The sequence below is a fragment of the Neopelma chrysocephalum genome, unplaced genomic scaffold (genome assembly GCF_003984885.1).
Source record: "Neopelma chrysocephalum unplaced genomic scaffold, ASM398488v2 Primary Assembly neopelma1_63, whole genome shotgun sequence".
Classification (NCBI taxonomy): Eukaryota; Metazoa; Chordata; class Aves; order Passeriformes; family Pipridae; genus Neopelma; species Neopelma chrysocephalum.
Window position 1 is genome coordinate 87,423 of NW_020897720.1, and position 25,939 is coordinate 113,361.

The 25,939-nt window shown below is 42.2% G+C and overlaps 1 protein-coding gene across 1 annotated transcript in view; it reads right to left on the minus strand.

The window, feature by feature from the left end:
• The window catches only part of LOC113967294 (ankyrin repeat and KH domain-containing protein 1-like), a 100,855-nt gene that overhangs the window by 23,820 nt on the left and 51,096 nt on the right, over window positions 1-25,939 (minus strand). Inside the window, exons 11-18 of the mRNA XM_027682801.1 lie at window positions 19,793-19,880; window positions 19,053-19,180; window positions 18,745-18,888; window positions 18,014-18,116; window positions 8,986-9,729; window positions 1,789-1,934; window positions 1,532-1,643; window positions 566-711 (exon numbers count right to left, since the gene is read on the minus strand). Coding sequence (XP_027538602.1) covers window positions 566-711; window positions 1,532-1,643; window positions 1,789-1,934; window positions 8,986-9,729; window positions 18,014-18,116; window positions 18,745-18,888; window positions 19,053-19,180; window positions 19,793-19,880 — 1,611 coding nt within the window. The remainder of the gene's footprint in view (window positions 1-565; window positions 712-1,531; window positions 1,644-1,788; window positions 1,935-8,985; window positions 9,730-18,013; window positions 18,117-18,744; window positions 18,889-19,052; window positions 19,181-19,792; window positions 19,881-25,939) is intronic.

A 25,939-nucleotide genomic window follows, 5' to 3' on the forward strand; every position in this document is an offset into this window, starting at 1 on the left:
AGCAAGTATGCACATGACTGAAGTAGGAAGGATTTAACAAATCTTATTTGGACAATAATAACACACACAAAAAAATGTGACATCCTTAAAAGCCTGGTGCAATGTGCCCTGCATTGCATCTGCACTTATCAGCCCCAAAGACATACACTGCCCACACAAAATTCCAGTTCCTGTCCCTGTGTGTCTGCACCAGCTGTTTCAGTTTTGAGAGCAGGAAGATGCATCAGGGAAGTGTTCAGTGAATAAAGTTATTCAATAAACATCTCTGCTGCCCTCACAGGAGTCCTTACCCTGTGAGGACACACTGACTGAAGAAAGATCACAAGTGACCACAACCATTAGCTAACAAAACTGGGACAGGGCAAGGGAGGGAAGAAAAAAGCCTTAAATTTCTTCTTCCTTTCTTGGAAGAAGAAAAGGCCTTAAATTAGTTACACTTAACACAGGTGAAAAACCTTCCGGAAAAAAAAGGAGGATTTATCATCAACAGAAGAACCCCAATTCTGTACAAATAAAAACTATCCACAAGTAACAACTCAAGCCCTTTGAGGACATGTGTCTGTACCTCCTGGCGTCCACCAGAGCATGCCAAGGAAAGTGGAGTATCCTTTGTGCGCTCGGACTGTGCTTCAATATCCCCACCTTTGTCCAGAAGAATTTCCACGACACCAACATGTCCAGCAGTTGCAGCCAGAATCAAAGGCGTAAAACCTAGTGATGTGACATGGTGTTAAAAGCAGCCTTGAGTATCTCAAAAGTGTTATTAAGGAGCAGAAATGCACAAAAGGGTTAATTCATAATGAATTCTATTGTTCAGATATGTCTTCCTCAGACTGCAGGTTTCCTGGCATAGGCCACAACCTCAGAGCCTTTCCCAAACCTCTTTTGCCCCTGTCACAGGCTCTGATTCCAGCAAAAGGTTCTGCAAAAAAAATCTAGACAGTGCTTGCAATGACCAGTTTGGATTAAGTTCCAACCAATTCCTCTCTCTGGAGAAGCCACAGTTTTCTGCTTAATTCCTACTCAATGAAGCTCCAAGCAGTGACCACATCTGCCCTGTTTGTGTTGCTGGTTGCCAGTGGTCAGTGTGAGCTCCAAGGTGTGTTGTGTGATGGTTTTGCTCTCTCAGCTTTAAAAGAGTTGAGATTTTGTTGAACTCTGTTACTGAGAACAACGACAGCCAACCTGACAACTGTTACCCTTCAGCTCTGTCAGCCAAGGTTGGATGGTTACCCCATCAGCCTTGGCTTGCCAAGGTTTTTTTGCAGAGAGTGAATCATAAGGCCCAATGTGCCTCACGTTTCACAAATGTGCTTAAGATCCCACTCAGGTGAAGATCCTTTCAAAAATGCAGGCAGAAGTGCACGCAGTGTCACTGGCTTTGTGTGGCACGTGAAGTGTAAGAATACATTTTTTTGCAAGCTCTGGTAACGTTCTGGAGCAACAAATCCCAAATACCATTTTGAAGTTGGATGTTTCACGCTGCAGTTCGTGCTCAAATTGTGCTCCTGTTCTAACTGTTTGAACTCACCTTTTTTGTCTCTGTGTTCAATGTTGGCACCACGAGCGATCAGCACGGACACGAGTTCCTCGTGCCCTCCCGCACACGCGAGGGTCAGAGCAGTGTCGTGATTGCTCTCAGTCTGCACGGGGAGGGGGGACGGGGAGAAACAGAAATTCAGCAATTAAAAATAAAGAGAACTTCAATAATTCTACAGCAGTACTTAGATTAATTTCTTTTTCCCCTTTCAGGAAGCAAATCTACTCCAACCCAGCTGCATTACTCACATGTGCATCGATGTCCACTGAGGGGTACATGGGGAGCACGGACTGGGAGGGCACATTGCTCGATGCCTGCGGGCAGGGCTCAGGCGTCGGGGACTCTGTAGTGTGCGAGGAGCTGGTGGAGCCACTGGGCACTCTGCTGTTCACAGCTGAAAAGTAACACCAGGTTGTTAATCCACCCTTAGGAATGTCGTATTTTTATACGAAAAATATTAAGTCCCGTAAAACTGCAGTGGTGTAATATCAAAACAGTAACGGGGGGGGAACAAATTAAGTGTTCCTACAAACAAAAAGCAGCTTTCCAGCAGTTAAACGGTGTAAGCATCATCTCCAAACTGTGGTAAGTTAGGAAATAGTTTTATGAATTAGTCTGTATGCATTACAAGTGTGAATTATGAAGGTGATTAGTTACCCTTTTCAAATTGTAACCTTCACTGTTAAGAGTTCAATCATATGCTCAGTCTAAGCAGGCAAATGATTTATCACTAACACACAACCTAATGTTCAGAAATACAGACTTATTCTGGACTTTCAAAATTTTTCATGTAAAGGTTAGTGCACACAGCCTCCAGAGAAGTTTTTCAGAGCAAGATGACTGACAGCAACTCCCACTATTAATCACGTCTCAGAGTTAAACCAACCCAGGAAGGTAGAAGGGAAGCAGACAGGAGGGGGCAGTCAACAAAAACAAGAAAGCTGAAAACTGTGCTCCCTAAAATTTATTCTGATTGATGCACAGCCTGTAAAAGATGTCATCCTGAAGATCCAGTGCAGCTCAGCAACACAGGGAATGCAACTTTATCTTATTTTTAAAAAAATAACAGTTTTAAAAAAAATGGATAATTGAGAATTGGATTTTTTCCACCTAGTTTTAAATGAACAAGCAGAGAAATCTCCCTGCACTTATCCACAACGGGGCCAGGACCTCTGCCTGCCTCTGTAGCCAGATGAGAGTCCAAGAAGAGCCTGGATCCCTGAAGGCTCAGCTGGAATTACCTGCCAGGAAGGTCTAACACACCTACACACTCATTCCATGTGCTCTTTAGTCACAGTAGTTCCTGCCGATAGAGCAGCTGGATTTGACAAGTATTGTCACTGCTGGATTGCCAAATGTCTCTATTGTGTGGCCTCATCAGACAGAGCACCTGGTGAGCTTTAGTTATTCCAAAACACACAGTATTTTGCAGTTTTTCTGGAAGAAGTAGCTGAAGGAAAACACTAACAACTACAGGTAAGAAATAAGCTGCAGCATTTTGCTTTTGTCCAAGTGTTTCAAGCATTAAATGAAGATGAAGGATGAACTCAAACCAGTGTATGACTTAAGGGAAAATTTTGCCAACCTTTCCCAGCTCAACCTTACTCATTCCATTGACAAATTACACACCAGCAATTACTCACAGGAAAATAGTGTAGGTGGAAAAGTCCTAGAAAATCCCCAACACAACCACTAATACTCTAATTCAGCTTATGCGTGACAAAGGAAACACAGACCACAGCACAGTTAGATGGGTCCCTTCCATTGGGTTCTGGGAACTTGGGGAGGGTTGTCACTGAAATTTGGGAAGGTGGAAGTTTCCAGCTCTATTTTTTAAGTAAAGCATCCTCCTCTGTGCATCAGCAAAACCAGCATTAACATTTGGTCACCACATTTAAGCAACAAAGTACTGGATCTGAATTCCCTTTACAACCTTCAAGAGCAAACCAGGTTTGTAGCAAAAGTTTCAAGTACAAAAGCTCCCACTTCATCTGCTCGCTATGGATTACCACTTACAGCAGCAAATGGGTGTTAATTAATGTAATACAGTTGTCTTCCTGCTCCATGCACTGAAGTGCATTGGATTTCTAAAGATTATTCCTTCCAAAATACAAGACACCAAATCACCCTGTTAAGGACTTTTGTGAAATCAAGCTGGTCCTTCCTCAGGGAAGACACTGGCTCAATGTTTTCAGATTCTTGTAACTACAGATACATGTAAAATCACGTGCATGTACTGTGCATGCAGAGCAGGGTGTGCACTGGAGCCAGTTTAAGGGTCCTTAATGTAAAATATTCAGTGTTGCTGTCACAGGTTCCACAAATTCTCTATATTTCACAACCATGACTGAAAATGCCCAAGTATTTCTTGCATACTTCAGATTTTCATCACGTGCTTAAAACATGTGAGTGTGTGTTAAGCACTTCACGTGCACAGTAACAACGATGTCAAACGGGAGAGAGAACACCAAAGGCAGCAGAAATGCACATAAACCCTGCACTGATACCCCAATGAAAATAAAATCTAACAACAAATATTCCTAACAATGCCCACCATTTAATTATCCCCTCTATAACTGCCAAGTTTACAGAATTGCAGGATCTTTCAAACTGTCAATTTTTATTCCCTCAGCGTGATTAGCAAGATGGGCCCATGGAGCAAAACACATCTGAGAACTTCTGCCTCCAGTTTCACGGGGCTGATTTAGCTCAGCCCAAGTTACACAGCAAAATACAGATTTTTAACTTAAAGATAACCTTACAGCAATGGTTCCAATGTGGCATTAATGTGGAATGGCTGTGGAACCACAGCTCAGCAGTGAGGGCAGCACTGGCACTGCCTGTGACTCCAAGGAAAGGCTGGCTGGGGGGGATAAACCCACCATGGCTCCAAGGAAAGGCTGGTTGGAGGGGATAAACCCACCATGGCTCCAAGGAAAGGCTGGTTGGAGGGGATAAACCCACCATGGCTCCAAGGAAAGGCTGGCTGGAGGGGAGAGACTCAACAGAGGTGGATGAGCACCTGCAGCATCTCTAAGCCAAATTAAAATGTGTGGCTTTCACCCTCTGAGGAGAAAAGAGGAGAACTTTCCAACATGCAGATTGCTTCCTACTGAAGAGGTGTTTTGTCTTCACACCAGGAAGGGCACTAATAGACACAATGATAGTCAGGCTTTGATTAAAAATTTCAAAAAAATTCATTTTCACAATGTGATCTTCACATATTGCTAGTTTTGTGACACAGGTTTTAGATGTTCCCATAGACTTCAATATTTAAAAGACTTGTTTTAAAAAAAAACATTATCCTACACATGACAAAATCCAGGTTTCCTCACATGCTATGAAGGGTTTGCAATGTTCCCAAGGGTCTGTCTTTGTATCAGTGTGAAGCTGAACACCAGCCTCCAAAGACATGGATGACTATTTCCCAAAGTTGTGATAAAATATCAAAGGAAACATGAGCAAAACAACAGAAAGCAAGAACTTGGTATTTTATACAATATAACTCAGGATGCATTTAGAGAACCTGGAGCAAAGCTCTGGATGAGATTTCAGCTGTAGCCTGAAACTCTGTCTACCCAACTGCTGCCGTGCCGTGAGCATGGACATTCAGGAATACTGGGTTTGGATTTCCCTTCCCCTATCCTCAAAGGAACTGGGATTTTTAGGACAAAGAGAACCATCCTTTTTCATGCCTGAGCAGCCTTTTAGCCTGTCCATGCAGCTCCTCAGTAACCTGCTACCTTGCATGTTGGTAACTGCGGCTCCTTTCATGAGTCACCATTTCTCACTCCAGATTATCCCAGTAACCAGTTTTACTCCAAACACCAATCCTAAACACAGTAACTCAGATGGCACCTTCCAAATCCTTACCTTAAAACACCATAATTCTGTATCACTGACTACAACCAGAATTTCAAAACTGAATAAATTTCTCAGAAGACACCTGAAATTTCAGTTTAGAAACATGAGCTCGCAGGAGGAAAGTGGGACAGAAGCCTAAAAATACCGGCTGAGTAAAACAAAGAGAAATAAAAATATTCCAACTAAAGACAAAGCCCAGCAACAGCAAAAAGAAAGTTCCTCATCTTTGATACTCTAAACCAGAAAAAAAGCCTCAATTCAGATACTGCCAACTCAGAAATCTACTACAGTAAATGAAGAACTTGAACTGAAATGAAGCTCCAACTATGCAAGACAAGAGGCCACAAGAAACCAAATACTGAGTAATGAAAATGGCAGATGTGTTCCAATCTAATTTATTGCTTTCCCACTCTAAACTGCACCATGTCTCTGTCTCTTTTGTAAACCTGATTAAAATTTTGACTGTAGTAAGTCACATCTTCAGCACAGGATTTTTGCATCAGCACATCTAAAAACTCCATTACAACCAAAACATTCTGGAGTGGAAAGAGATGCTTTGTTTTTAGGTTTTAGCTGACTTTCTAAAAGGTACTTGGATACCTCTGTGTAGCTTTATGAAAGATGGGACACAGATATGTATCTGTCCACGACTCACTGCCAGGCAGGTGCCACTTTGACATCCACAACCTCAACAACTCAGAGCCAGCAGACTGTACCAGCAGACACAGAGAAATGATAAGATAAACACTCCATTTATGTATGTTTTCACTGTTAAGCTGGTCAGCAAAATACAGATTTGTGGCTTTACAGAAATGCAAGTTCTCCCTTACAACTAGTCCCAACTGAGGCTTGGAAAAATTTGCCTTTTGCAATGTAAGATCACAGAATGGCTTGGGCTGGAAGAGACCTTGAAGATCATCTTGTTCCACCCCCTATCATGGGCAGGGACACCTTCCACTAGCCCAGGTTGCCCCAAGCCCCGTCCAACCTGGTCTTGGACACTCCCAGGGATGGAGCAGCCACAGCTTCTCTGGGCAACCTGTGCCAGGGCCTCCCCACCCTCCCAGGGAAGGATTTCTCCCTAATATCCCATCTATCCTTGCCCTCTGGTAGTGTGGAGCCATTCCCCCCTGTCCTGTCACTCCAAGCCCTTGTCCAAAGTCTCTCTCCAGCTCTCTTGGAGTCCCTTTAGGCATTGGAAGGGGCTCCAAGGTCTCCCCAAATCCTTCTCCAGGCTGAACACCCCCAGCCATCCCACCCTGTCTCCAGCCTTGGAGCATCTCCTCTGGATATCACCACTGGTATAAGCAACAGGAAAAGCTATTCCAGGGCAGAGGGAAAAGGCATTTCTGTTCCTCTGAAGCAGCCCCCAACCAAACTGGAATACTCAGCAGGAATAGAAATGTTCATACCTCTTTGAAACTCAGAGTCACTCACCACCATCACAGCAGCTCCAGCAGTGGGATTAAGGGGACAAAACCTCCCTAAAATCAAAGTTTCCCATGCACAAGCCCCTGAACCATTTTACCTGGATCTGTAGCACACACGTAAAAATCAGTTCTTGTAACAGTTTCTACTGCTCAAAATTTCTTAAAAAAATTAAAGACTAATTGGCAAGTTTGTGGAAAAAAGTGCACTTTAAATATGGATCAAAGAGTTCAGAGTATGAGTAGGGAAGTTTACAGTTCGTTTTCACATGGACACAATCCTACTCTATCTCAGATTTATAATTTCCCTGGGGATCACTTTCACACAGTCTGGATTTTAAAAGTGAGAAAAATACCTATCTCCCAACAATTTTTTTTTGGGGGGGGAGAGAAGTAAAAGAAACTTAGGAATTTCAAGAAGAAAATATATTTCAATGAAGCAACATCAACACACTTTTGCAGAAGCCTCTGTAATTCGCCAGCTAGTTTCCTTGAGTTGCATTTCTGTAAATGTAGTTTCTAATAGTTGCAGAAGAGGGTGCTATTTGTAGTTATTTTTGAAATCAGTAAATCTCACTTCTTAGCAAAAAAAAGTTTGTAATTACTGAGCAAAAACAGTTTAGAAAATGAACCAATATCTATCCAAGGGGGTTTTTAATGATTTTTAAGATGGTTTTTCTGGTTGTTTGCAATCTTTTTTTGCACAGCACAGTTCTCACACTGCAGCACTTTTCATTGTGGGGGCACTGGATTCGTAACACGAGTTGCTGACCTTGAGGGGGTAGACTCCACAGCCTTGTGCCACACACGTTCAACTCTCTGCAACTACTCCGAAGATCAAGACCTTGCTGATCATGTTTTGCATTAACCATTCAAATTTTCCCCCTCACACACTCCAGTACTAAAATTTTGAGTAATAAAAATTGAGAATGTTTTAATGTTGGCCGAGTATTCTGAAGAGCACCACGGAGGAGATGCCAGAACAGGGGGAACTAACACCAGTGCTCTATAAAACAAGAGGCTTTACTGGAATGACACCAGCGAGCAGATGGGAGTGGTACAAGCACCCCACACTCCTCCACCGACTGCGGGTTCCACGGGAGGTTGCAAAGTCACACGTGGTCTCAACTTGCATGAGCTTGATGCAATTACCATTCCAAAGGCTCCCAGGAATGGCTGGCCACAGATCTCACCAACACTTCTACAGCCTTGACATAAACTTCAGAGGACAGGGCACCAACATTGAAACGGGAAGGGCAGGGGGAGACAGACAGGAAAATAATGGGCAGGGGCACAGGCACAAGGCACAAAGAAAAGTTGAAAAACACTAAATTAAAAAAGAAAAAAAAGCAAAACTACAGACCAAACAACACTGGCTATATCCTACATACCTCCAGCAGCAAACCTCAATCCTAGTCAAATCCACGAAATGAAGTGACCCAAAGTGATCCCTCTTTTTGCACAAGGGGACTCAAAACACCCCGATGTGTGGGAACTCTCATTCCTCTTCACACTGTATCAACACTTGGAAGGATGTTGGGGTTTTTGCTTTTCCTCCAGCTAACAGGACATGTTTTTGCCATGTGGAACATCTAACCAGCAGATATTCCCATACAACCAGGCTTTAGTGGGGACTCTGCAAACATAAGCCATCACAGAACGGAGCAGCTGTGCGTGGATTCCAGGCTGTGTTTAAGCTCCAGCAGCAAGGAGAGGGGCACATTTGTCCTTACAAGTGACAGCAATTTGTTTTTTTTTTCTAGAGATGGCTATCACGTGGAAGAAAGTCACTGAGGTATAAAGCCTGCACAGAAAATTCTACAGAAGATACAAATCTGCCATGCTTTCTGGTTTCCTAATGGGCACGACTAAGGACGAAGCTTTATAAAGAAGCACAGAAAAAGATGAGGCCAAAGGGGCTAAAACAGGTGTCCAGTACAGGAAGTTTTGCACTTTGGAAAAAAAAAAAAAGGTATTTAAAAGTCTCATGTTAGAATTGGAAGTCACTGTTAGGATTAATAGCACTAATCAGGAACTTCATTCTCAAGCAAGTATTCCCAAACTGGAAAACCCCAAGACGTATTTGGAGGGAAGGAGAGAGAGGGACACTGAGCACACAAATTAATGCAAAAATAGGTATATTTCTTAACCCACCTGCTATTAGGTCATCAAGAGTGTCGGTAAGCGTCTGTGCTGGAGTGGCAACCATTAATCCGTCTGGTTCTTGAACTAAGAGCCCCTGCCCAGCAATTTGCTGCTGCTGTCCTACATTCTGCTGATTCCCTAATGCTTTCTGAAGTTCAAGAGACTCTGTCCCATTATAACCTAAGTTACCAGAAAAATTACATTGCGGTGCTGGCAAAGGCTGGATGGGGACAAACTCTATTTGTTCAGCAGGTGGTGGAGACTGGTGTTGCTCGTCATCTTTAGACAAGATTGTGTCAACCTGAGGTAACCCTGAAAAGTTATCCTCTGGCAGACCCTTATCGGCTTCCACTTCTGGGAAGACCCCTGTAAGTGAGCACTGCTGCTGCAGGGCAGGTGGTGTGTCTGTCTGACCTTTGGTCTCCAAATATTCTTTGGTAAACTGCTGTTGGGTTTTCATCTGCAACTGCCTTTCCACCTTCTGCAGCTCCTTCAATATTTTCTTCTTCTTCTGTACTTGTTCTTCTCTGTTCTTTTTAAGTTCTTCAATCTTATCTTTATTTAAAGGTTCACCTTGAATTAATTCCAATGATTTAAGTTGTGCTTTTTCAATAGCACTAATTCTCTGTCCAAGTTCATTCAGCTTGCCTTCAGTCTCTTCTACTATGCATTCCAAAGGCTGGTATGGGTGAAAAGGTGGCAGTAGGTCCTTATCTGCTACCTGCAGGGAACTTGACTTCTGCTTGGATGCACCTAAGCACATGAAAAATGTTTGAAAAAATGCCATGCTGAAGATACCCCAAACCTCCCCTCTCACCCACCAAAAAAAAAAAAAAATTAAAAAAAAATTAAAAAAAAAATCTTTACAACTAACACTGCACATCTGGCAAAGCACAGAAAGGCAAACCCTACACTCCTTGTTAAGACAAGAGAGGACAAAGAATATAGCTGGAATTTTCAGTATTGATCCTCATAGCCCTTTGAACAGCTATTTTAATCATAAGGAATAAGGAGCCTCTACAATTTCTGACATACGTGACAATGCACTTGGGAAGGGAAATCAGCAGGAAGAGCAAGGCAATTTACATAATTTACTGAGTTCCCAAAGTTCTTCTGTGTGTGCAGAGCAATTAAACTAAGAGTATTTTCCAGAGGTTGACTTCCAACAGCAAGTTTACAAATTTATAGTTGAGAGCAGACTAACCTGACAATAAGATCAGTACTTGGAACTGGGATTTCTCCATTACCTTTACATTCACCTTTACATTACAAACAGAATCTGCCACTGTAAACTTAGTGCATACAAATGGACTGTGAAACTTTAGCACCTTTTTGAAAGTTCTGAGACAAAACTAACAACAACTTGCTCACCTCCCCTTCCAGTAACAAATGAACAATTCTATTCTATTCTGAACAATTCTATTAACAATTCACTACTGAGGCCTTAAAACTAACCTTCACCAAGGCCCACCAAGCCAGGGCAGCACTGCCCCAAGTGCTGACTGTCCTCAAGAAACCCATGGCTGCTTTCCCAAAAGCCAAATCTGGGAAACTCCACTCACATCTTGTTAAAAAGAACCTATTACGTGTTAAAATCTTAATTACGACTTCAGTGTCAGAAACTTTAATTAAAAATGTGGAAGGTTTTAGCCTGATCAAATAATTCCCTGCACTAAAACTCATTTGCTATACCCAAGCAGCGATATTTGAAGCCTCAAAAAAAAAGGGAAGAAAATTTGAAGGTTTACAAAGAAGACTCATACAATTAATCATTAAAAGGGGAACTAAAATTATGTACAGTTTGAACCAGGGTTTAATAAAGTTACCTAAACATCACACAGTTAAGTCAAAGTAACTAGGTCCCAGATAAGTTACCAGCTCTGGAAGGATTAAGTTTCCTAAAACACAGTTTTATTTCTCTCTAGGCCATCCTTCACCAAAACACTAATTCACAAACGACTTCATCTTGCATTGCTGTCAAAACACGAGTCACACACACCTCATTCTGAAATGAACCTTTTTTGGAGGAACTAGTTGTAAAAACAAACAAAGGTGAGGTTTTTCTCTTACAGAGATAGAATTGAACCAACTCTGTGCTGAATACCTTCACCAGACTTGCTGGAGTGAAAGCAAACTGTATCTAATTTTAATGGAAAAAGCAAGAACCTTACTAACCCCAGGAAACAACCCAGCATCTCACAGCCACCCTTCAACAACCCCAGGTAACAGCCCAACATCCCACAGCCACTGGAGACATCCTTCAGGATGCTCCTTCTCCAGCTCCATGTTCTGGGCAGCTCAGTAGTTCCAGCTGAGCACCTCTCCCCACCACTACTATTATTTTGTCTCTGAACCATAAATGAGTCCCCAGACCATTTCTCAGCAGAAGATAAGGAATTTGGGTGAAGTCCAGCAATCCCTTGCTCTGTGCTGGCTGCTGTAACCCAGGGCTGTTTGGCTTTGTCCTGCACTCAGAGTTTACAGAGTTATCCTTCCATTTTAACAGGTGTAACTTATAAGTTTTTGAGACCACTCTTGAAATATGTATTTGCACTCACCAAAAAAAAAAAAAATCTCTGAGAGGTTTGTCTCTATCTTTATTTTGAAACTAAGCTGCTCCACTGCTGAAGTAGCAGAAACATTATAGTGACCAAACTGCAAATTCCCACCGCAGCTGAGATGGGAACCCTCTGCCCCACTCTGTTCAATGTCATCCCTAAGATTCCTGTGTCTGTCATTCCCATCCTAACACAAGGCATTCCCACAACCTGGCAGGTCTGGACAGCTTTCATTACTCTGTAGGAATGAAAAGCTGCAGTTCAAAGAGCCCCCCAGAATAAAGTACTAGTGTTGTCCCTCTCAGTTAAGTCTGACTTGGGGAGAAAACAAGCCTGGTATGGGAAAGCTTTTCTAGGAGCACAAGGGAAAGCAAAGAGCAGAAACACAACCCCACATCGAGAGCTGGGCTGGGCAGAGGAGCCAGGGCTGAGCTCCCAGCAGGCAGCACATCCCAGACACAGTTCTGACCGGGAACCAGCACGGAAAGATGGGAGAGTTTTGGAAAACAGGCGTTAGGACACCAGTAAGTGAAGAGCTGGGCTCTCAAGTTCCAGCAGAGGCACGGAAATTTACTTTAATCAGCTTATAATTGTTAGCAGGGCCACTTTTCAGGTTCCAGGTCACCCTTTCCAGGCCAGAAAACAGCTGCAACCTGTAACTGTGGGGAGACTGTAAGAGGACGAGGGGTAGAATAAAGATCTGCTAAACCTGACATGTCCACCTGGACAGACAGGTCAAACCAGAGGTGGAGAAGACATTGTTGGTAGCTCTGAATATGCAAACACTGGGATAGAATATTACAGTCCTGGAAGGAGCAATTTCCTGGTTTATCCAAATCTCTTCTATATTACAATATCGTGACAATTACTGTGCCCATTTCAGTATGCAATTATGAACAAGCCACTTTATACTTTCACTTCTGAAATACATAAGTGCAGTAAGACTTAAGAATCCAATCACAGGCCAGATAATAATCACTTCAACTTGTTTTTAAAATTTATTTTATTCCTCTGTCTTTTGGGGGAAGCATCAGTCACGCAACCAAACTACTATAAAATAACACCTAGCAACATTAAGAAGTCAATCTGGCTAAAGCAACTGTTTTGGATACTTTTAGGAGACTTTTTGTTTAGCATGAAAACAACTTGTTTAGACTGAAGATCACTGAAATCTACATGTTGCTACACAGATACCACCTGCCACCAGGTACCAGGATTACAGGACAAAGGATTGGGCAGCTGTCAGAAAACCCAGAGTGGTTCTGGGCATGCCAGGAAAGCCCCAGAGTAAGGAAAGGACCATTTCCCAAATTATTTTGTGAACAGCATTTCCATATTCCCGCAGGTTCTGGTCCAACCCTGCCCAGCTAAACCTCACCATTATTCTTGCAGAGCATGCACGTGTCTTCAGCCAAGTTTCTGACCAACATACATGACTCAGGGTAAGATCTACTCTGCCCAAACACAGCTGCCCATCCCCTTCTCCCATTTCCACATCCCTCCAGGAAGTTACAGGTGCTTCCTAAGGCAATCTCCTGTACTTCTCCCATGCACTGCAGATCATCTCCCACAGACTCGAGTTGGAACAGCCTGTTGACCCTCATGAGCCTTTTCCAGGCATCATTCCTGGTCTCTGGAGCAGCCAGGAACACACAGGGAGGACACCACGACCAGGTTTTAATGCCTCTGGCTGCAAACAACATTTAAAGGCCCTAAACATTGTGAGCAAGAGTTTGGGAAAATACCCCTCAGTTTTGTAGTCCTCAGGGTGGCTCTCTCAAGCAACTGAACTCTTCTAATTGAAATTTGCTTACAACACATTCACTCTTTATAGTGTTGCTGCCTATAAACAAGTCTGACACCGTATTTCTTCCTGACTGGTTATGATTCTCATAGAACTTGCTCTTCTAGCCCTGACTTATAATCCACAGAATGTCACTTCTCCCAAGATGGAACTAATTTATATGCCCCTTCAGTTTTATTACATTTTATGAGATGACATTCTGAGACTTGATGGTTCCTTAAGTTTCTGAAGTTGTTAAATGACAAAAAAGTGGATCCAAATCCAAACAGTTAAAGTCCAAAAGATTTTCCCAGCATAAAAAAACCCCCAAAACAGTAAGAAAAAAGTCAGCTGTGTGATACACATCTGTCCATTCAAATACATCTTTTCTGCTGGAGACCCTGTTACATAAATCTGTATGAATCACCATGTCATCTTTGTGCTCTGTTTACAGGATTGCTTGTCCACTGTTCTTGCACTTTAGGGTTTTTTCTTTTTAAAATCTGATTTCACTCAGAAGTTGACAGTTCAATTTGCAGTCTGCAATGAAAATTCACCAGCCTCATTAACAGGAGTAAGATGAACTCAATATTGAATTTTCATGCAAATATTGTGTTTAACTGTAAATTCATATCAGTCAGAAATTCAGCTCTAAGGACCCGGAGAAACAATCAGTAACTCCACATACATACAAATGCAAAGTACAATATTATATAATCTGGCCAATTTGGCAAAAAAATAGCCTACTTTTCCCAAGTAAATTCATCTGCTACATGGTTTTTAATACATATTGAATTCTTTATAAAGAAGAGGACAAATGGTGGAAGGCTGAATGCTGAGATGAGTTTGTATGTTCACTGTGTTCCTCCTGGAGCCATGGAGTAATTTTGCCAGTCTCTGTCACTTCTGCAGCTATTTCTATGGAAAATTGCAGGGAACAGTTGCAATGCCATCCAACAGGCAACAGCTAAATGGATAAATCCAAGCCAAACTGAACTCAATTTTCAGCCATTCAAAAATTTGAGCTACTTTCCAATCTCAGTCTTCTTCCAAAGTTTTCTCTGGTGGCTTCATGGTATCTAACTGGAAAATTGCTAAGATGTAACTGAATTAGTCAGTGGCAAGGAGGTGACTGAAGCTTTAAAGGAGCAGAATTCCACAAACCACCGTGAAAAGATTGTTACACACTTGCGCTCCTGGGGACCTACACACGCCCTGGTGTTAAATCACCTGCCTGCACTGCTGAGGATTCACAGAGAAGAGCTGTAGAAGGCTCTAAGTCTACAAAGAAAGGGTTAGTAAAGTTTGAAAGCCAGGAGGCACAGAGAGTGAAATCTCCCTTGGGAATTCATCCCAGACACCTGAGCCAGCTGCTGACCCAGGCAGGAGATTTCCAGGAGGAAAGGGCAAGAGTTGATCAGAAGATGTTGAAGCACATGAAACAACGAGCAGGCAGCTGGACTGTGCAGTTTAGAAGTCTGGAAGAAGTCAGAATGCAAAAGCAGGAATACCAGCTTGCCTTACTAATGCTTTCACCTCAATGAAAACCATATAATTTCCTAGTCTGTTAACCTGGCCTCTATTTCAATTAAATCACACGATGTATCTCTGCCAGGATATGCAACTCAGTATTAGGCATAAAAGTCAGATATCGGAGTAAAAAATATTAATTGAATTTGTAGCTGTTGAAGTTACATAGAGATTGTCTTTCTTTTCTTTCTCCACACCATCAGACTTAGATTTAGCACAGGGATCCAGGGAGATCCATATAACGAGGGACTAACTTAGAAAGCCCACAGATTCCAAAAGTACTGCTTGACTTTAAGGGAACTGTGGCCTCCTTCACAGGGATGAAAGGCAGATGTGGGCAGGTTTCACTTGAACAAGCCTATTTGGTCTTGTGGAATTCTAAAAAAAACCTACACCCCAAATGAAAAACGCTGCAAGTTACTGCCCACAACAGTGGAAAAGTCTAATGACAGCATGTTGGCAGGTTGTAAGCACTCAGGTAAGGCCAATGGGTTAATTTGCAAGCACAATTCCAGAATAACTATGAACTAAGACAAATCTGGGGAAAAGCTTACAAAACTCCTGATAGCTCAGTGTCCAAAACCAGACTGCTTTAAATTCTGATGTGTTGAAAAACACCTTACATTAGTCAAAAGCAGGTGCAGGTGGAGCTGCAGCACAGCCCTCACGGGGTCACACAGGACAGACCCTCGGGCCTGCAGACACAGCACACTTGGGGTTTTCTACCCAAAACTCTCTTTGTGCTGAGCTGCTGCACCACAATTCCTGTTGAGCAATCTGTAAGGGCAGCAGCAGGTACAACCTGCCAAGGAAGAGATGTCCTGCCTCTCCTCCTGGAAGCACAGAGAGCTGAACTGCACTGGGATTTCATTTTACATGGACACAACAGACACATGATAAACAAAGTGCACTAAAACCAGTCCTTCCCAAGCATGTAGGAGTTGAGGTCTGGTCAGTCCCATGAACTGCTTTTTCTTTCACTTGATTTTTCTTCAGTTCATTCCAAGGTACCATCTTGGCCTGCAACCTTTATCTAAGCCTCTCTGGATCTATTATCAGCTCTGAAGTGTTTCTTTTTTTCAGTTGCTAAACACTGATATTAAATCCTCTGCCAAAATAATTATTCAAATGGTAATGAGCCCATATGCCTTCTTGCTTTACTGAAGAATAATACTATAATTCAAAATCAGACCATCAATTTCTTTTGGAAAACCTCATGTCATATCTGACTTGTAACAATGACACTTAAATGTGTTCAAGTTTTACATCTGACTAGCCAAGACCTCTTCATAAAACAAGATGTCACTATTGTATTTCTTGCAAAACTCACACAGGTCCCTAAAAAATAAATCTTACTGTGCTGAGGCTGAGAAGGCAAAGTGCTGCTCCCCTGACTCCCAGCAGTTCACAATTTATACAAAAACTCAGGGGCTACTCCCAGCTGAAGGCAAGAAATGTCTTCTCCAGGATAAAGTATTTTGTTATGCAGGAACTTGACTGCTCTCCCCACCTTGAAAATAATGAGCACACCTCAACTTTGCCTCTTGCCTCCCAAGAAGTTTAGTGATGAAGTCTGGTGGGTTGAAGCCAGGTGTGTGTAACAAGTCACAACTGGCAGCTCAGCACAGCACTGACTCTGCCCTGCAGTGAGCACACAGTGTTTAGCACAAAAATACCATTTCCCCGTAAAGACCTGAGATACACGAGAGCTCTGCACACAGTTTTTGGGAATGCTGACACATTTGGGATTGCTGCATCTCCTGAAATGCAGCACAGATGAGTTTTGCTGACGTGCATGAAGCATGTCCTGAACCAACTGCAAACAACGAGGTCTCCCTGTGCCAGTCCCAACACCACAGCACTGCAAAAAAACACACCTAAGGATGTGCTGACATTGGCAATAAGGTGTTTGCAACAAGAGCTGTTTCCTAAACTGCAAATCAACTATTTGCTTTTCCTAATTTGATTAAATAACATGAAAATTTAAGCTTTTAACTTCAGTCTTCTGACTTGGCATCAACTAATCCCTCAGTAATTCCCAAGCACCACAAAACGTGCTCCCAGAACACTCCCACTCCGCAGTGCTAACAGGTATTGAACTGGAAGGGCTCACGTGCTGGTATATAGCTTTTTGCAGGTTTATTTGAGCCACAGGTTGTATATTCTTTTCATTTGTTTGGTACTCTCATTTGTATGAAATCCAAAACTGTTGCACATCCTAGGAAATGAGACAAAGTGCATCTGAGAGGTCCCACACATGGCATGGAGAGGGGCACGGCTGCACACTCAGACACCAGCAGGTACACGATGCTTTTCTTTGTTCATTTGTGCCTCTAAGGGGTTTTTCTTTCTTTGTTTGTTTGTCCTGGAAGTGCTCAGTGCTTCCTCAAACAAAGGAATTAAGGAGATCTAGCTAGCAGAGCTTTGGATACTGCAGTATTTAAGATCCCCATCCAAAACTGTAGATCATTAGGAGCTGCAGTTTGTAACTCTGTACTTGAGAATCTGCTTCTCTTTCTGAGCTGACTGAGCAGATGTGAAGAATTTGTTACAGAATTTGTTACAGCTGGAAATAAACTTCCTGAATGCCATTTAATGACTGCAAGTAGTTTTAACCAGTCAGTTCAACCATGTTCAAAGCAAAACCCCTGATATTATGATTACTTACAAGAGAACTATTACTAACATACAACAAAAACTCTCCTGTAAGTAGATCTGCATTGGCATTTTACAGTGCCAACATGTTTGCATTGCTACTGTAGAAACAGAAAAAGGTTCATATATGAAGTTCATGCATAACAGCTGTAACTATTCTAGATGACCAATGTACAATATTCAAAAGGTAACACCAGAGTTTATGAACTTCTTTTTTATCAGTCTGCACTATGGCAGTTACCACAAACATTTTCTTCCAAAAAATTAGAATAAGCATAATTCTAAATAAATTAGAAGGAGCATAATAAGATTAGAATAACCAGGGTTGCTATGCTGTAGAATGCAGGAAAATAAGCAAAAACTGTGCACTATGAAAAATAGTTTTAAGTTATACTTCGTTAGAGGTGTTCAAGAACTGATGGGGGCTACACTATGCATAAGCTGTAATAAAATGGTCCCCAGTCTACCAGTTTCCAAACCACATATATTCTCTGAGGGGCTACATACTGACCTTTCACCACTCCCAAGAGAGGTGGGGAGTTCTCTTGAGGGGTCCTGTCAGGCTCCTGGGGAGGTACAACCATAGCGAGCGTGTGCACCGGGACACGGGGAACCTTCAAACAAAGGCACAGACACACACTCAGCTGAAACACCTGCTGAGGGACCAGATCTTGGAGTGTTAATACAAAGATACAGATCTACAGCACACACCAGTGCATCCCTCCCAAACTGTGCATGCTAAGCTACCCCTTGGTATGACCTGCCCTGAGTTATTTTATTGGGGATAATGTCGCAAAGTTAACTGTGTTACTCTGCACAAAATCACAAACTCCTTTAGGCTTTTACTCAACTGTCTCCACTAGAAAGCTACCTCTCCCTGCAGAACTCTGAATTTACACAAAAAATTTCTTTCATATAACAAACAAAATCAGCAACACCATTTGAGGGGTGCTGTCACAAGGGCTTAGAACTGTTGAAACAAAATACTGAGCATACACAAGAAAATACTATTCTTTTGAGATTCTAGGTTTGGGACTATCCTGTCCAAGGGGCAGAAAAGGGAACAAAGTTCATGTGTTCTTCAGGTCCCTGCAGGTCACACCATCTCACTCTGTCACTGTCCTGCGTGCAGACTTTTAAAAATGCCTTTTACTGTCTATGTTTACATCTAAATTAACTACTAAGGAAGTCCCTATTTGCAGCATTGATGGTGCTATTTTAAGGAAACTCCTCATGCCTTACCTGAGACTGATCCTGAGATGGAGGTGTGAGCTGGGACAAGTCTGCTGCAGGAACTGACAACACATTGTTGGGGTAATCCAGCAAGTAAGAAACCACATTTGTGTGTCCTCCCTTGGCGGCTTCAATGAGCATCGTTGAGCCATCCTGAAGGAAGAGTTTGGAAACAAAAAGCCAGAAGATGAGTTTTGTTCCCCGGTGTAGCACGTGAGAGATGATTCTATGGTTTAAATTTGTAAATTTACTACTCCATTAATTGAGTTGTGTGGTTCTTTCAGTAGCTGTGGGAAGTGAGAGTTGTAAGTGGATACCTTGAGCCGGTGAGTAGGATCTGCCCCGTGAGCCAGGAGGAGCTCAACCACGGCCAGGTGACCTCCAGCACAGGCCAGGGACACCACTGTGTGATCATTGTTGGCTGTAGCCCTGTTCACGTTGGCACCTGGAAAGAGATGATCTTGGAATTAGACACCAAGAAATTCTGTCTAAAAGAAAGTATCAACAAATATCTCTATTTTGTGGAATAGAGATAAACATTTCTCTTCTAATCTTACTATTTCCTACACACTTTCTAAAGCAAGGGATTTTGAATAACTGATTGGCTTCTACACACCCTCCTCCTCCTCACCTTGGGAAGAAAAGGCAGCTAAAACAGTAACAGTGGGCTTGGAAGTGGTAAGAGAAAGGGAACACAACTTCCAAATGTTCATTCTAAGCGTTGAACAGCATCACTACGTGGTGCAATTGCTACTGTTTCAGATGCTATTTGCTGTATTTTTTCTGAAGGAGGGAGTGATTTTTTTAAGAAGCTAAAATATTTACTGTGCTTCAAATCTCTCTATTAATCTATACAACAGAGTAGGAACAGTAACTAGCAAAATATTTTATGATTCATTCTATCATGAACTACATGAAATTCAAAAAACCCTTAAGGGTTTGACAAATGCCCTTGTACACCTTAACCAGAACAATTCTGAACATGGATCACAAACATGCAAGCATTGTGAAGTGGCTTTTTATGTTTTTTAAACGGTTATTAAAACTATTATTTTACCTTTGCTAATAAGGAATTGCACAGTGCATAAATGACCAGCTCGTGCAGCCTTCATGAGTGGGGTTCTCCCACCTTCAGATTCATGCTCCTAAGGAAGAAAAAATAGATGTACAAATGGTCAAAAATCATATCACTGTTTCAGCTTTTGAGGCATCTTGTGATGGGACCACAAGTACCTGTCTCAGTAGAAGATCTATAAGCTGGCTGTGATAAATATAAACTGACTGCAGTTGATTTTCATGTTACTTTAAATACTAAATTACACCGTCAAAAAGAGGTATCACACCAAGAAGTTTCCCTCCTTACACACCCCTTTGTATTTCAAACACTTAACATACATAAGAACAGTAACTTTTCTCCTCAAAAAGGAAGAAGTATTTAATACTAATATCACCCAGAATCAGGAAGTGTAAAATAACCACAAACTGCTGTGCCACAGTTTGGAGCTGCCACGTGCTGCCCCCCAGACCTGCAAAACTGCAAACAATGTTCATAAAACACGCTGAAGAGGGGCAGCAACAAAAATGAGACAAATCACTGCAGGTCACAAGAAGTCTCTGACTGAGAGGATTGGAGAATAAAGATGACAAAAGGATGATACAAACCAACATAAAGGGAATGAGCGACAAGAACAACTTTCTAATTTAAAAAGTTTCTGAACACTGGAAAGATGTGGTTGAATATAACTGTATTAGAGCAGTTACAAACTAGACAATGTGCCTGCCATGTAGACATGATCAATACCATAAAGAATGCTGACTAATGGTATCAACCCTCCTGCAGAACAAGGAGAGAGAACACAACCTTCCTGGGAACATTTGTATGTGCACTCTATATTCAATATTATCCTATATCCAATAATATTCACTCTGATCAATCATATATTAGGACCACGGGTTTTTTAATAAAATATCTGGGAGGCCAAGTTCTAAATTCACTCTTTACTTTGTAATTGCATGTATATCTGACAGTGAAAGTTAACATTCAGTACTGACAGTGGATGAACTGCTACTTACAAATACAGACAAGAAGAGATTTGACAGAACAACTCAATTCCTTCCCATAGTTTCAGTATTCCTGAAAAATCTGCATATGTCCTTTGACATATGGCTTGCTTTGGTTGCAAGCTGCACTTTAAGTTAGTTTTCTGTTCATAAACTTGAGGAAGAAACCTCTTGACTGGATGTTCTGTTGGAGACTGGCCCTGTGCACCAATCCAAGCCCATCCCAGCCCCTCTCCTGCTTTGCTCCTGGGCCTCCATGAGAGCTCCATGTTACTGTCCACCACTGCTTTAACACGGGGCTAAACCCCACATTAGTGCTCTGATTTCTGTGTTTACTCAGTGGTACAATACAGAGGCACACACAGGCAGACAGAAAACCTTACAGACTTATTACTGAAGCCACTTGCCCTTTTTGTAAATGAACAGATTCCCCTCCCAGGGCAATGATTGCTTGACTGTCAATAAATACCTGCACACTTCTGGACTGTCTGCATGGCAGAAATATTTGCAGGACATGTAAAGCTAATTACGTGAACATGTGGCCCTGTGATGTGCAAGAATTAGCAGTGTGCCCTTGAGCTCTGATGCTTACTCTGGTATTTGGCACAGTTTTTCCTTCCTCAGCCACTGCCAATAGGTCCTAAAAAGTCAGAGGCTGCTGTGTGCCTGAAGCACAGCAAAGCCCTGGTTCTGCTGGCACATCCCTCCCAAAGCAGCTGTGGATGCAAAGAATTCCTGACCACCACTCTGCTCTGAGCAGGACCTGGACACTGCTGCCTGAACTCTTTCATACCCAGTTCTAAATCCCCGCTGATGCAAAGGTGGCAAGATGCAAAATTTATTTTAGGCCATCTCAGGTGGTGAAAGCCATCCTGTATTGCACTCAGATGTAACAGATAACTAGCAGTAAGGTGCAATTATTTACAACATTCTGCCTTCCTAACAGACTTCACTGTTGGAAGTCTTAAAACACGGATGCCAGGAAGATTCCTCATTTAAATGCAGTGCAGTGATTCTGCCCAGTTTAACCAACTGTCATTTCCTCGAGCAGGCAGAATTTGATCCTCAGCTACTACACACTTCCAATCCTTGCAGCACCACACACGCCATCAGTCCAGCCAAACCAAACCATTTGGGTGCCCACCTGCTGTAGATCTTCACAACTTATGGCACTTTGATGGTATTTTTCACATTGGAAGACAGAAATGCATATTTTATTTTAAGATTAAATTAATTCTCTGACTCCAGCACTCTCTTTAGCCCTAATAACTGCTTGCAGATAGCATCACCTCAAGCTTTAAGGGAAGACATCTAGAACACACCAAAATAAGAAGCTGAGCCAGTGCAGTGCCTTTGTCTACTCACATCCTGTCTTTTACCACAAATAATCATGAATTTCAAAGATTATATATATATATCGACCTATATCTGTATCTATCTCTTTTTTAGCTTCAGTGGACAATCAAAATCAGGGCAGAGAACATGAAAGTTGTCCAAAAGCATCTCCCATCACCTTTCCAATATGCTTCTTCCTTGTTATATAAAGTATAGGCAAATGCTTATTTTATAAGGACAAACCCCAGCAAACTGTGTCCACGTCAGTGTGAGGGATGCCATCAGCTGAAGGCCAGGCAACAATCCCTGCCATGACAGAAACCTGCCTGTAAAAATATTTTATCATAGGAGAAGAATTAAGAGGCAGTTCGATGTGTTTCAGGTTTTTTTTGCTACCAGAGTTGCGTTCAAGCCAGGTAGGCAGTTTCAGTCTTTTAAAGAAAGCCATACGTGGAATTTTAACAGGTATTTAAGAACTTTGAGGAGAGCCTGACAATGTAAAATGAGAGAAATGCAAGGATGAATCTGTCCTCGTGGGTTTTCTTCCATCTCTCTATTTCAGCATAAAAGCTCCCATACATCTGGTGTAGAAAGGTAAACTCCATCACTAGATCAACTCTCCTGTGCAGCAGAGCCTCATGTACAGCTGTAAGCCTAGATTAGAAGATCCCAATTTAAAGCTCTTTTATGTATGGCCCAGCTGAGAAAAACTGGGATCTCCTCGCTGTCCAAAACACAACAATCTCTCTTTTGTTTTCACTGAAAAAGGAAAAGATGCAACCACCTTATCAGGAGCAGTGTCATCTTCAAAAAGGAGACCAGAATCTCCTTTCATCCGGATATGATTCTACCTCAAAAGGGAACTGGAATCCAAACAGGTCCTTTTAGTTTATTGAAAGGTAGACAGCTTAAAAGTAGGATATCAGTTCCCATTAAATATCACCAATACTCTTTGTGAGCTCTACAGTCCTTAACCCCGTTCCTGTGGGAACATACATGTACCTGGCTTGTCTTATACAACCTTTGAAATGAAGGTGACTGCTAGGAAAGACACAAAGAAGAACCAAAAAAGAGAACTCCTTTAGGAAAAACTATCCTCTCACCTTTGAGATTAGACAATCCTTGCCACACAGGTAAATAAATGTATTACTGAAGTGCTGGTTATTTTTTCCTGACGCTACTAAACCATACGGCTGCTTTCAAAAGTGTTTTTATCGATTCATATTTCAGAGTTCCAATCTCCAAAATTTTACGCCTGTTAATCACAAAGCCTAAAGTAGGTGTTCTGTCCCCCCTTAAAGTTTGCAAATAAATAAAATTTACACTGGTCCAGTGGCAGGAGCTCAAGCTGAGACCCTGGAAATCCCTAATCCTGATGAGGATGGGGGAACTAGAATGCAATTACAGCACAGATGGGATCACAGGCTGAAGGCTTCAGCTGTGCCTCAGATTAAGTCATTCATATACTTGGCAAAAGCAAGCTCATTTCAAAATGCATATATTAACAAGGAAAGGTGTAGGCCTGCCAGCTAGTTTTGCTACAGATTTTGACAGGACAACTTTGTAAGGACATGGAAAAGATCCCTAAAAGAAGGGCATCAGAAAAGCACTCAAGAATTGTTAACAAGCCAGAGCTCAGGAACAAATAGTCACAAGGAGACACAAATTCACCAAAGTATCACAGAGGATTGAGCAGCTCTTCAGCAGACAGACACAGATGAGCACTCTGACATTGCTCATTTCTAGTACAACTTGTCACTGCAGAGCTTTACAGAAAAATTAACCACAAACTGAAGAAAGTTCATCCCAGACATCACTTTCTGTGACTTCTACTGGTTCTTACAGAGCCACATTGCTTCATGAGTCTAACAGAGCTCTCAAGGTCTTCACTGGTGCCCAAACTGAATTACATACTTGATATCTAGGCCAGAGGATCAGTGCCTGAAAAGCAACAGTTCCCTTTTCACTTGCCAGAACAACACCTGCTTTGTGCTGAGACATGGTGGTGATGATCCCTCCCAGTTCAGACAAAACTCTGAATCATAAAATGATCATGGAATGGTTTGGGTTGAACCTTCAAAGACCATTCAGTTCTGACCCTCCTACCATGGGCAGGGACACCTTCCACTAGCCCAGGTTGCTCCAAGTCCTGTCCAATCTGGTCTTGGACACTTCCAGGGATGGGGCAGCCACAGCTTCTCTGGGCAACCTGTGCCAGGGCCTCTCCACCCTCATTGTAGAACTTGCTCAAACTTTAGCTCAAGGCTCTGTTTCAGACTGAGAAACCTCAACTGGGCAGGAGCAACATGCAGGACTCAGCTGAGGAGTGTGAGCTGGGTAACTTCAGCACAGTTGGAAGACAACAGTTTTCAATCAGCACAATTCAGGAAAACCCCTGACAGAAACACCTCCTGCCCTTTGCCCACTTGGATAACCCAGCACCCAACAGGCTCCTCTCCACACCTGAGGCTCAGAGCCAGTACCTCAAATCCCTCTCAGTCCTAACCCCCTCACAACTGAAGAGACCCCTGAGAAGCCAAGAAAGATCTGAGGTCTTAAAACACATTATATGCTTTCCAAATATAGAACAAAGGCTCTGAATTGGGAAGAAATGGGAGAACTGATCACGACAGATCTTGACATCCAGTGTTTTTATTGTCCCTTTAGCTCAAGAGTATTTGGGAAAGAAAGATCAACTTCCTTTCCTCAATCTAGAATCCATGGGTGCCATTCGTCCTTGAAATCAGAGAACAGCCCTCAGCCCTGCTTTATTTTAGTGTTTAAGACTTAACCATCATTTTCCTCAAAAAGGGTAAGATGTTGCATGTCTAAACCTCAGGGATAACGAAAGTTTCCAATGAAACAACAGTGAAAGCAATCCCAGGAAGGACAGGAGTTGCAGGATGAAAAAGGAAAGGAAGAAAAGCAACTGGAGATGTACTTTCAGTTGCTGTGTCTGAACACCAGCAGGAGAGTAAAATTAGCTGGACAAACGAAGACAGACAAACTAGAAGTCTAAGTCCAGATCTTCATTTGATTCCCAACTTCCTGGGACAATTTGGCAGAATCATCTAAACTCATACAAATCAAAATTGAAATCTAGAGGAATAATCTCCCATGGTACTGCCAAAGCAGCCTTTTCACACCCAGCAGTAAAGCAATGCCCTTCAGAACCTTTCCTCACCCCACAAAAAGATAACAAATCTACTCAAAACAGCTCCCAACTTTCAATAATGCAAAGCAACACAAGGGTTTGAACAGAAACTGTTTCAAACCTGAGGCACCTCATGTACCATTTTACAGGCTTTTCCCCCACTTTCTTACAATCAGAACTCAGAACTGACAGATTTACGTGGCAGGTCTTCCTTTCAAAGCAATTTTCCTTTCCTGCCTTACTCTGTTTTCCTTGCCTGCTCCACAGTTTGATTGGCAGTACAAGGAAATGCAGTAAAATAAAGCTTCACTTTAGGAAGGCCCGAGATTGTCCTCAGCAATACTGATCAGAACCAGGTGCTGATGGCCACAACCACTGCTCACCTTAGTGAGGGGAGGGGAAAAATGACAATTACAAGAATTTGAAGTGATATTTAAGCAGCAACTCTTGCATGTTTTTAAAGTTTACGCATAGCATTTTGTTTCTCTTTTTTTATTCATTTGAGGCTTTGCTCTCCCCAGGGAGATACTCCATGGGTTATACCTTTATATAACCAAGTACTTCAATTTCTTTTTTTAAAATACCCGATAAACCCACCAAAACCAATTCTGTCTCTAGTAAAGTGGCTGATGCTCAGTACCCAACATTGAATCG